Source organism: Xenopus tropicalis, chromosome 7, assembly GCF_000004195.4.
Source record: "Xenopus tropicalis strain Nigerian chromosome 7, UCB_Xtro_10.0, whole genome shotgun sequence".
Classification (NCBI taxonomy): domain Eukaryota; kingdom Metazoa; phylum Chordata; class Amphibia; order Anura; family Pipidae; genus Xenopus; species Xenopus tropicalis.
Window position 1 is genome coordinate 133,132,501 of NC_030683.2, and position 13,083 is coordinate 133,145,583.

Consider the following 13,083-nt stretch of genomic DNA (forward strand, 5'->3'; position numbering starts at 1 on the left):
AAGAGTGAGTATGGGGGGATATAAGAGTGTGAGTATGGGGGGATATAAGAGTGAGTATGGGGGGATATAACTAGAGTGTGAGTATGGGGGGGATATAAGAGTGAGTAGGGGGGATATAAGAGTGAGTATGGGGGGATATAAGAGTGTGAGTATGGGGGGATATAAGAGTGAGTAGGGGGGATATAAGAGTGTGAGTATGGGGGGGGATATAAGAGTGAGTAGGGGGATATAAGAGTGAGTAGGGGGATATAAGAGTGTGAGTATGAGGGGGATATAAGAGTGAGTATGGGGGTATAAGAGTGTGAGTATGAGGGGGATATAAGAGTGAGTATGGGGGGATATGAGTGTGAGTATGGGGGATATGAGTGTGAGTATGGGGGGATTATAGTGTGAGTATGGCGGGGATATAAGAGTGAGTATGGGGGGATATGAGTGTGAGTATGGGGGGGATATGAGTGTGAGTATGGGGGGATATAAGAGTGGGTATGGGGGGATATGAGTGTGAGTATGGGGGGGATATAAGAGTGAGTAGGGGGATATAAGAGTGAGTATGGGGGTGTATAAGAGTGTGAGTATGGGGGGTATAAAAGTGAGTATGGGGGGATATAAGAGTGAGTAGGGGGGTATAAGAGTGAGTATGGGGGATATAAGAGTGTGAGTATGAGGGGAATTAAGAGTGAGTATGGGGGATATAAAGTGTGAGTATAGGGGGATATAAGAGTGAGTATGGGGGGATATAAGAGTGTGAGTATGAGGGGGATATAAGAGTGAGTATGGGGGATATAAGAGTGTGAGTATGAGGGGGATATAAGAGTGAGTATGGGGGGATATAAGAGTGTGAGTATGGGGGGATATAAGAGTGAGTAGGGGGGATATAAGAGTGAGTATGGGAGGATATAAGAGTGAGTAGGGGGATATAAGAGTGAGTATGGGGGGATATAAGAGTGTGAGTATGGGGGGATATAAGAGTGAGTATGGGGGGATATAAGAGTGTGAGTATGGGGGGGATATAAGAGTGAGTAGGGGGGATAAAGAGTGAGTATGGGGGATATAAGAGTGTGAGTATGGGGGATATAAGAGTGAGTAGGGGGGATATAAGAGTGTGAGTATGGGGGGGATATAAGAGTGAGTAGGGGGGATATAAGAGTGAGTATGGGGGGATATAAGAGTGTGAGTATGAGGGGGATATAAGAGTGAGTATGGGGGATATAAGAGTGTGAGTATGGGGGATATAAGAGTGAGTAGGGGGGGATATAAGAGTGAGTATGGGAGGATATAAGAGTGAGTAGGGGGGATATAAGAGTGAGTATGGGGGATATAAGAGTGTGAGTATGGGGGGGATATAAGAGTGAGTATGGGGGGATATAAGAGTGTGAGTATGGGGGGATATAAGAGTGAGTAGGGGGGATATAAGAGTGAGTATGGGGGATATAAGAGTGTGAGTATGGGGGGGATATAAGAGTGAGTAGGGGGATATAAGAGTGTGAGTTGGGGGGGGGATATAAGAGTGAGTAGGGGATATAAGAGTGAGTATGGGGGGATAAGAGTGTGAGTATGAGGGGGATATAAGAGTGAGTATGGGGGATATAAGAGTGTGAGTATGAGGGGGATATAAGAGTGAGTATAGGGGGATATGAGTGTGAGTATGGGGGGATATGAGTGTGAGTATGGGGGGATATGAGTGTGAGTATGGGGGGATATAAGAGTGAGTATGGGGGATATGAGTGTGAGTATGGGGGGATATGAGTGTGAGTATGGGGGGATATAAGAGTGAGTATGGGGGGATATGAGTGTGAGTATGGGGGGATATAAGAGTGGGTATGGGGGGATATGAGTGTGAGTATGGGCGGGGATATGAGTGTGAGTATGGGGGGAATAAGAGTGAGTATGGGGGGATATGAATGTGAGTATGGGGTATGAGTGTGAGTATGGGGGGATATGAGTGTGAGTATGGGGGATATAAGAGTGAGTATGGGGGGATATAAGAGTGTGAGTATGGGGGGATATAAGAGTGTGAGTATGAGGGGGATATAAGAGTGAGTATGGGGGATATGAGTGTGAGTTGGGGGGAATATGAGTGTGAGTATGGGGGATATGAGTGTGAGTATGGGGGGATATAAGAGTGAGTATGGGGGGATATAAGAGTGAGTATGGGGGGATATGAGTGTGAGTATGGGGGGGTAATAAGAGTGAGTATGGGGGATATGAGTGTGGGTGGGGGGATATGAGTGTGAGTATGGGGGGTATAAGAGTGAGTATGGGGGGATATGAGTGTGGGTATGGGGGGATATGAATGTGAGTATGGGGGATATAAGAGTGAGTATGGGGGGATATGAGTGTGAGTATGGGGGGTATAAGAGTGAGTATGGGGGATATGAGTGTGGGTATGGGGGGGATATGAGTGTGAGTATGGGGGGGTATAAGAGTGAGTATGGGGTGAAATGAGTGTGGGTATGGGGGGGATATGAATGTGAGTATGGGGGGATATAAGAGTGAGTATGGGGTGTATAAGAGTGTGAGTATGGGGGGATATGAGTGTGAGTATGGGGGGTATAAGAGTGAGTATGGGGGGATATAAGAGTGAGTATGGGGGGATATAAGAGTGAGTATGGGGGGATATAAGAGTGAGTATGGGGGTGTATAAGAGTGTGAGTATGGGGATATAAGAGTGAGTAGGGGGGATATAAGAGTGAGTATGGGGGGATATAAGAGTGTGAGTATGGGGGGATATAAGAGTGAGTATGGGGGGATATAAGAGTGAGTTATGGGGTGTATAAGAGTGTGAGTATGGGGGGGTATAAGAGTGAGTAGGGGGGATATAAGAGTGAGTATGGGGGTGTATAAGAGTGTGAGTATGGGGGGATATAAGAGTGAGTAGGGGGATATAAGAGTGAGTATGGGGGTGTATAAGAGTGTGAGTATGGGGGGGTAAAGAGTGAGTAGGTGGGATATAAGAGTGAGTATGGGGGTGTATAAGAGTGTGAGTATGGGGGGATATAAGAGTGAGTAGGGGGGATATAAGAGTGAGTATGGGGGTGTATAAGAGTGTGAGTATGGGGGGATATAAGAGTGAGTAGGGGAGATATAAGAGTGAGTATGGGGGTGTATATGAGTGTGAGTATGGGGGGATATAAGAGTGAGTAGGGGCGATATAAGAGTGAGTAAGTGGGATATAAGAGTGTGGGTATGGGGGATATAAGAGTGTGAGTATGAGGGGGATATAAGAGTGAGTATGGGGGGATATAAGAGTGTGAGTATGAGGGGGATATAAGAGTGAGTATGGGGGGATATAAGAGTGTGAGTATGAGGGGGATATAAGAGTGAGTATGGGGGGATATGAGTGTGAGTATGGGGGGATATAAGAGTGAGTATGGGGGGATATGAGTGTGAGTATGGGGGGGATATGAGTGTGAGTATCGGGGGATATAAGAGTGAGTATGGGGGATATAAGAGTGAGTATGGGGGGATATGAGTGTGAGTATGGGGGGATATAAGAGTGAGTATGGGGGATATAAGAGTGAGTATGGGGGATTATGAGTGTGAGTATGGGGGATATGAGTGTGAGTATGGGGGGGATATGAGTGTGAGTATTGGGGGATATAAGAGTGAGTATGGGGGGTATGAGTGTGAGTATGGGGGGATATAAGAGTGAGTATGGGGGGATATAAGAGTGAGTATGGGGGGATATAAGAGTGAGTATGGGGGATATGAGTGTGAGTATGGGGGGATATGAGTGTGAGTATGGGGGGATATAAGAGTGAGTATGGGGGGATATAAGAGTGAGTATGGGGGGATATAAGAGTGAGTATGGGGGGATATAAGAGTGTGAGTATAGGGGGATATAAAAGTGAGTATGGGGGGATATGAGTGTGAGTATGAGGGGGATATAAGAGTGAGTATGGGGGGATTATAAGCGTGAGTATGGGGGGATATAAGCGTGAGTATGGGGGGATATGAGTGTGAGTATGGGTGGATATGAGTGTGAGTATGGGGGGATATGAGTGTGAGTATGGGGGGTATAAGTGTTAGTATGGGGGGGATATGAGTGTGAGTATGGGGGGGTATAAGTGTGAGTATGGGGGAATATGAGTGTGAGTATGGGGGGTATAAGTGTTAGTATGGGGGGGATATGAGTGTGAGTATGGGGGGGTATAAGTGTGAGTATGGGGGGATATGAGTGTGAGTATGGGGGGGTATAAGTGTTAGTATGGGGGGGATATGAGTGTGAGTAAATGGGGGTATAAGCGTGAGTATGGGGGGATATGAGTGTGAGTATGGGGGATATGAGTGTGAGTATGGGGGATATGAGTGTGAGTATGGGGGGTATAAGTGTTAGTATGGGGGGGATATGAGTGTGAGTATGGGGGGGTATAGTGTGAGTATGGGGGGATATGAGTGTGAGTATGGGGGGGTATAAGAGTGAGTATGGGGATGTATAAGAGTGTGAGTATGGGGGGATATAAGAGTGAGTATGGGGGGATATGAGTGTGAGTATGGGGGATATAAGAGTGAGTATGGGGGGATATGAGTGTGAGTATGGGGGGATATGAGTGTGAGTATGGGGGGGATATGAGTGTGAGTATGGGGGGGTATAGTGTGAGTATGGGGGGATATGAGTGTGAGTATGGGGGGGTATAGTGTGAGTATGGGGGGATATGAGTGTGAGTATGGGGGGGTATAAGAGTGAGTAGGAGCTGACTATCTATGTCCCATTCAGGCCTTTCTCATCGCCTTCACATCTGACTTCCTCCCGCGGCTCCTGTACCAGTACGAGTATAACAGCGACCTGAGCGGGTACCTGAACTTCACCCTCGCCTACTCCCCCCGCGCCTACGTCTCTGCCAACCACACGGTGTGCAGGTAACAAGCCCCTCCTACTGCTCATTCCAGCCTCCCTTATTGGATAATACTGCCCCCCAGGCAGCACAGTATAGAATGGGCGCTGCCATATGGATTCCCTCAGATGGCACTTATGCCCCCCTGCCCATACAGATTCCCTGAGATGGCACTAATGCCCCCCTGCCCATACCGGCGCTGCCATACAGATTCCCTGAGATGGCACTAATGCCCCCTTGCCCGTACAGATTCCCTCAGATGGCACTAATGCCCCCTGCCCATACCGGCGCTGCCATACAGATTCCCTCAGATGGCACTAATGCCCCCCTGCCCATACCGGCGCTGCCATACAGATTCCCTCAGATGGCATAATGCCCCCCTGCCCATACCGGCGCTGCCATACAGATTCCCTCAGATGGCACTAATGCCCCCTGCCCATACCGGCGCTGCCATACAGCCCTCAGATGGCACTAAATGCCCCCTGCCCATACCGGCGCTGCCATACAGATTCCCTCAGATGGCACTAATGCCCCCCTGCCCATACCGGCGCTGCCATACAGATTCCCTCAGATGGCACTAATGCCCCCCTGCCCATACCGGCGCTGCCATACAGATTCCCTCAGATTATGGCACTAATGCCCCCCTGCCCATACCGGCGCTGCCATACAGATTCCCTCAGATGGCACTAATGCCCCCCTGCCCATACCGGCGCTGCCATACCCCCCTTATTCCGTAGGTACAAAGCTTTCCGGGATGAGGATGGGAATTACACTCTGTTCTACTGGAAGCTCCTGGCTGTGCGCTTGGGATTCATTATTGCATTTGAGGTGAGGGGCAAATTGTCTGGGGGGGTTGGGGCAGGTTTGGAATGGGATATAGAGGGGGGGCAGGAATGGGATATTTGCATGGGACCTTCTGTGAGGGGCATTAGCAATAAATTAACCCTTGCAACATAAAAAGTGTTGCCACCTTAAAAAAATGGGGGGGCAGGAGTAACTTGAGGGGGCAGAGCTGAGTAGATAAGGGTAAAATAGCTGTGATGAGAGCAGACATGGGGGGTAAATGGGTGGGGTTTATGGGGTATATGTAAGAAATAAAATTTCTCTGCTCCCCCATTTGTCCGTCTCCCCCACACTTTGCTTATGTTTCTCCCCTGCGCCCCCTGCCCACCATGATGCCCCCCAGCACGTGGTGTTCTTCAGCCTGAGGTGCATCGACTGGATGGTGCCCGACATCCCGGAGTCGGTGGAGATAAAGGTGAAGCGGGAGCGGTACTTGGCCAAACAGGCGCTGGCCGATACCCAGGAGGTGCCCCTGACGGTGAGTCGCGGCTCCAGCTCCGCAGGTCAGTGAGTGGCACCCCGTGCCCCCCAAGCGCTGCTTCTGTATCGTGGCATCACCATCACACCCCCATGGGGCGAACAGGGCCCCCCATCAACTCCAGTTGTGCCCGTGTAGCATGGTGTCGTCTGCATGCCAATGTGCCAACTTGTGCCATTCTGTAGTCTGTGCCACCTGTGCCATGTTGTGCTGTCTCTGCTGGTTCAACTACAGAATGAGTGGGTATGGGGCCCGTGGCAGTAAATATGGGCCCCGTGGCACTGTGGGTATATGTGCACAAAGGGGCCTGTAGGGGGCGCTGAGAGGAAACTAAGTGACGTATGGGTGCCCATAGCCAGGGGGGCAAGGGCAGTAAATATGGGCCCCATGGCACTGTGGGTATATGTGCACAAAGGGGCCTGTAGGGGGCGCTGAGAGGAAACTAAGTGACGTATGGGTGCCCATAGCCAGGGGGGCAAGGGCAGTAAATATGGGGCAGTGGCACTGTGGGTATATGTGCGCAGAGTGGCCTGTAGGGGGGGCTGAGAGGAAACTAAGTGACGTATGGGTGCCCATAGCCAGGGGGGCAAGGGCAGTAGATATGGGGCAGTGGCACTGTGGGTATATGTGCACAGAGTGGCCTGTAGGGGGGGCTGAGAGGAAACTAAGTGACGTATGGGTGCCCATAGCCAGGGGGGCAAGGCAGTAAATATGGGCCCCGTGGCACTGTGGGTATATGTGCGCAGAGTGGCCTGTAGGGGGGGCTGAGAGGAAACTAAGTGACGTATGGGTGCCCATAGCCAGGGGGGCAAGGGCAGTAGATATGGGGCAGTGGCACTGTGGGTATATGTGCACAGAGTGGCCTGTAGGGGGGGCTGAGAGGAAACTAAGTGACGTATGGGTGCCCATAGCCAGGGGGGCAAGGGCAGTAAATATGGGCCCCGTGGCACTGTGGGTATATGTGCACAAAGGGGCCAGTAGGGGGCACTGAGAGGAAACTAAGTGACGTATGGGTGCCCATAGCCAGGGGGGCAAGGGCAGTAGATATGGGGCAGTGGCACTGTGGGTATATGTGCACAAAGGGGCCTGTAGGGGGCGCTGAGAGGAAACTAAGTGACGTATGGGTGCCCATAGCCAGGGGGGCAAGGGCAGTAGATATGGGGCAGTGGCACTGTGGGTATATGTGCACAGAGTGGCCTGTAGGGGGGGCTGTAGTACAGACGGAAGGGGGATTAATGGGGAGCAATAAGTACACAGGCACCCAACTTTTGCCCCACCCACCCTCTGTAAGGCTCTGACTGGCTGAGACTGCTGGGAATTATGGTTCAGCCACAGCTGATTGGCCTGATGGACACAAACACACCTGACAGGGTTTTTCTCACACATGATTTACTTGTAGCCCTTGGGGGCATCATTACATGGGGGCACGGCCCCTGCGCCCCCCCCCATGGTACATTCCTGCGCTGGACTCTGACCCTCCCTCCCTGTGGGCTCAGACGTAGAGAACATCAGCCCTACAGGAACTGCCCCTGGTCTCTGCCCCCCCCTAAAGGAAAAAGGGTTTGCTTGCCCTTGATTATTTCCAATACACAAATATAAAGGGAGAATAAATATAATGGGCCTATAGTACTAACTGCCCCACTGCACGGGGGCAATTGTATACATTATACTATAATATTAATACCCCTTGGGGTGAGTTTGTGGCCAGTCGGGGAGCAGGGGGTTACTCTGGGGGGGGGCACAAGCAGGAGGTGCCGATACAGTGACTTGGGGGCACTTTCCCTCAGCGCAGGACTTACATGGGACCTGGGCGCTCCAGCCCCGACTTCTGCACCAATGGGAACGTGTCATTACTTGTCGCCCGCCGGGCACCCTCGGAGCAGCAGTTGATGGCAGTGCCCTGAGCTTAGGGACCGACTCACAATATCCTTCTCTCCCCTACCTCTTCCCTATTAAACATGCATACAGGCCAACCAATCACAGTCCTGTCTGGCACTTTGAGCTTGGGGCGAGACTTTAGCTGAATCCTCATTGGGTGACTTTTCTTTCCCCCTTGTTATTATTATATTGTTAATTACACATAGGTTGATTCTATCACTTATATACCTGACATAAACGACATAAAAGCTTTTTTGCAATAAAATGCAATAATATTTATTTTTTTACTGATTTCTATGGAAACGTTTAGAAGTCAATGGGATAATTGTGCCGCTATTATTTATGGGAATCCCTCCAGGGTTAATTTTTAGAATTCCCAGCATTGTACAGTATCTGTGCCGTATCCACAGTATCCCTATCCCATATCCCTAGTAACTGTAAGCCTGTATGATAATGTTACTATGGATATGCCCTGTATGATACGGTTACTATGGATATGGCCCGTATGTTACTGTTGCTATGGATATGCCCTGTATGATACAGTTACTATGGATATGGCCCGTATGTTACTGTTGCTATGGATATGCCCTGTATTATACAGTTAATATGGATATGGCCCGTATGTTACGGTTGCTATGGATATGGCCTGTATGATACGGTTGCTATAGATATGGCCTGTATGATACTATTGCTATGGATATGGCCTGTATGATACGGTTGCTATGGATATGGCCTGTATGATACGGTTGCTATGGATATGGCCTGTATGATACGGTTGCTATGGATATGCCCTGTATGATACAGTTACTATAGATATGGCTTGTATGATACGGTTGCTATGGATATGCCCTGTATGATACAGTTACTATAGATTTGGCCTGTATGATACAGATACTATAGATATGGCCTGTATGATACGGTTGCTATGGATATGCCCTGTATGATACAGTTACTATAGATTTGGCCTGTATGATACAGATACTATAGATATGGCCTGTATGATACGGTTGCTATGGATATGCCCTGTATGATACAGTTACTATAGATATGGCCTGTATGTTACTGTTGCTATGGATATGCCCTGTATGATACAGTTACTATAGATATGGCCTGTATGATACGGTTGCTATGGATTTGCCCTGTATGATACAGTTACTATAGATATGGCCTGTATGATACGGTTGCTATGGATATGCCCTGTATGATACAGTTACTATAGATATGGCCTGTATGATACGGTTGCTATGGATATGCCCTGTATGATACAGTTACTATAGATATGGCCTGTATGATATGGTTGCTATGGATATGCCTGTAATGATACAGTTACTATAGATATGGCCTGTATGATACGGTTGCTATGGATATGGCCTGTATGATAGTTTACTATATAATCAGATATGGCTGTATGATACGGTTGCTATGGATATGCCTGTATGATAGGGGTTGCTATGGATATGGCCTGTATGATACAGTTACTATAGATATGGCCTGTATGATACGGTTTGCTATGATATGCCTGATGATAACGGTTGCTATGGATATGGCCTGTATGATACGGTTGCTATGGATATGCCCTGTATGATACGGTTGCTATGGATATGGCCTGTATGATACAGTCACTATAGATATGGCCTGTATCATACGGTTGCTATGGATATGCCTGTATGATACGGTTGCTATGGATATGCCCTGTATGATACAGTTACTATAGATATGGCCTGTATGATACGGTTGCTATGGATATGCCTGTATGATACGGTTGCTATGGATATGCCTGTATGATACGGTTGCTATGGATATGCCCTGTATGATACGGTTGCTATGGATATGCCCTGTATGATACGGTTGCTATGGATATGCCCTGTATGATACGGTTGCTATGGATATGCCCTGTATAATAAGGTTGCTATGGATATGGCCTGTATGATACGGTTGCTATGGATATGCCCTGTATGATACGGTTGCTATGGATATGCCCTGTATGATACAGATACTTTACACAGCTGGGAATTCGGATCAGTACATGATGTCATTTCAGGTTTTGGGTTTTTGCAATGATTGGACGAAATGCGTCAGGTGATTTCATAATAAAACTCAGTTCTTGCCTATAAGTCCGAGGGGCCCGGTGTTACTGATCCGACAGGGAACTGGGCCCCTAGCAACCTCCCATTGCCCCAAGCAATTCCCCGGGGGCCCCCTGCCTACGACTGGGACACACAACCACATGGGGGCGCTGTTCCTGTTTACAGACCTTGCCCAGTGGGTACAAAGCCGCTCCTAGAAGTGACAGGGGCCCCGTTATGGGCCAGAGGGGCCACAATATCTCCAGTTCACCCCGGGGGCCCCCTGCCTACGACTGGGACACACACAACCACATGGGGGCGCTGTTTCTGTTACAGACCTTGCCCAGGTGGGTACAAAGCCTTGGGCTCCAGAAGTGACAGGGGCCCGTTATGGGCCAGAGGGGCCACAATATCTCCAGTTCACCCCCGGGGGCCCTGCCTACGACTGGGACACACAACCACATGGGGGCGCTGTTCTGTTACAGACCTTGCCCAGGTGGGTACAAAGCTGCTCCCAGAAGTGACAGGGGCCCCGTTATGGGCCAGAGGGGCCACAATATCTCCAGTTCACCCCGGGGGCCCCCTGCCTACGACTGGGGGACACACAACCACATGGGGGCGCTGTTCTGTTACAGACCTTGCCCAGGTGGGTACAAAGCTGCTCCCAGAAGTGACAGGGGCCCCGTTATGGGCCAGAGGGGCCACAATATCTCCAGTTCACCCCGGGGGCCCCCTGCCTACGACTGGGGGACACACAACCACATGGGGGCGCTGTTCTGTTACAGGACACTTGCCAGGTTGGGTACAAAGCTGCTCCCAGAAGTGACAGGGGCCCCGTTATGGGCCAGAGGGGCCACAATATCTCCAGTTCACCCCGGGGGCCATAAGAGGATCCCCCTATAGAGACAAGCTCTACAGGAATGGGACATGGGAGGTGCCCCCCCCCCAGCACCAACAGATTAACATTAATTAAAGGGGCCACACAAAGGGGTCTCTCTCCTGTCTCCCATAATCCCATGGGGCAGCTGCCCCTCTCCCATCCCATGTGGGTAACAAGGCACCCAGTGGCACCCAGTGCTATACACACGGAGTCGGGGGGTTGGTGCCGCACTGTCACCCCCCCATTTATTTACACAGGATACAAACATTTCTGACACAGAGGTGCCACATTCCTGCCCCCAGCAGCCCCCAATCTGCCCGTCTAGACAAAGTGTGTGTGGGGGGGGGGGGGCAGTTCTCCCATATGTTCCCCAAATCCTAGGGTGCGGCATGTAACACCATGGGGGCTGATTGGCCCACCGTCCAGCCAGGGCTCCTCTGATCTGCTTAATGTTCCTGCCCAGTGAGCTTACAATCTAAGGTCCCTATCCCATTCCCATCAGTCCCTGCCCCAGTGAGCTTACAATCTAAGGTCTCTATCCCATTCCCATCAGCTCCCTGCCCCGAGTGAGCTGACAATTATAGGTCCTATCCCATTCCAGATCAGTCTCTGCCAGTGACTTACAATCTAAGGTCCCTATCCATTCCCATCAGTTCCTGCCAGTGGAGGCTTTTACAATCTAAGGCCGCTATCCTTCCCATTCAGCCCTGCCCAGTGAGCTTACAATCTAGGTCCCTATCCATTCCCATCAGTCCCTACCCCAGTGAGCTTACAATCTAAGGTCCTATCCCATTCCCATCAGCCCCTGCCCATTGAGCTTACAATCTAAGGTCACTATCAATTCCCATCAGTCCCTGCCCAGTGAGCTTCAATCTAGTCCCTATCCATTCCCATCAGCCCTGCCCCAGTGACTTACAATCTAGGTCCTATCCATCCCATCAGCCCTGCCCAGTGAGCTTTACAATCTCAGGTCTTTATCACATTCGGCATCAAAAGCCCTGCCAGTGAGGTCTTACATTAGGTCCTATCCCATTCCCATCAGCCTGCCCAGTGAGCTTACATCTAAGGTCCTATCGCATTTCCCATCAGCCGCCTGCCCCAGTGAGCTTACAATCTAGCGGTCCTATCCATTCCATCTAAGCCGCTCCCCAGGAGCTTTACAATCTAAGGTCCCTATCGCATCCCAATCAGCCCCTGCCCAGTGAGCTTACAATCTAAGGTCCTATCCCATTCCCATCAGCCTGCCCAGTGAGCTTACACTCTAAGGTCCTATCCCATTCCCATCAGCCCCTGCCCATGAGCTTACAATCTAAGGTCCTATCCATTCCCATTCAGCCCTGCCCAGTGAACTTACAATCTAAGCCCTATCCATTCCCATAGTCCCTGCCAGTGAGCTTACAATAGGTCCTCACTCCATTCCCATCATCCCTGCCCCAAGTGACTTACATTAAGGTCCCCATCAATTCCATCCGCCCCTCGCCCAGTGTTAGCTTACAATCTAAGGTCCCTATCAATAACATTCCATCACCCTGCCAGTGAGCTTACATCTAAGGTCCTATCCATCCATCAGCCTGCACCAGTGCGCTACAATCTAAGTCCTATCACATCCCGATCAGCCCTGCCACCAGTGAAGCTACAATCTAAGGTCCCCTATCCATTCCATCAGCCTGCCCCATGAGCTTACAATCTAAGGTCCCTATCCATTCCATCAGTCCCTGCCCAGTGAGCTTACAACAATCTAAAGGTCCTAATTCCCATTCCCATCAGCCCTGCCCCAGTGAGCTACAACTAAGGTCCTATCCATTCATCAGTCCCTGCCCCAGTGAGCTTACAATCTAAGGTTCCTATCCCTTCCCATCAGCCCCTGTCCCCAGTGAGCTTACAAATTAAAGGTCCCTATCCATTCCATCAGTTCCCCGTGGAGTACAATCTAAGGTCCTATCACATTTCAACATCAGTCCCTGCCCCAGTGAGCTTACAATCTAAGGTCCTATCCCATTCCCATCAGTCCCTGCGCCATCGTGGGGCTTACAATCTAAGGTCTATCCCATTCCCATCAGCCCTGCCCAGTGGCTACAATCTAAGGTCCTACACATTCCCCAT

The 13,083-nt window shown here is 50.1% G+C and overlaps 1 protein-coding gene across 1 annotated transcript in view; it reads left to right on the forward strand.

The window, feature by feature from the left end:
- Positions 1–13,083, forward strand: part of ano7 (anoctamin 7) — a 44,994-nt gene that overhangs the window by 31,027 nt on the left and 884 nt on the right. Inside the window, exons 21-23 of the mRNA XM_031905834.1 lie at positions 4,718–4,860; positions 5,573–5,663; positions 6,022–6,181. Coding sequence (XP_031761694.1) covers positions 4,718–4,860; positions 5,573–5,663; positions 6,022–6,181 — 394 coding nt within the window. The remainder of the gene's footprint in view (positions 1–4,717; positions 4,861–5,572; positions 5,664–6,021; positions 6,182–13,083) is intronic.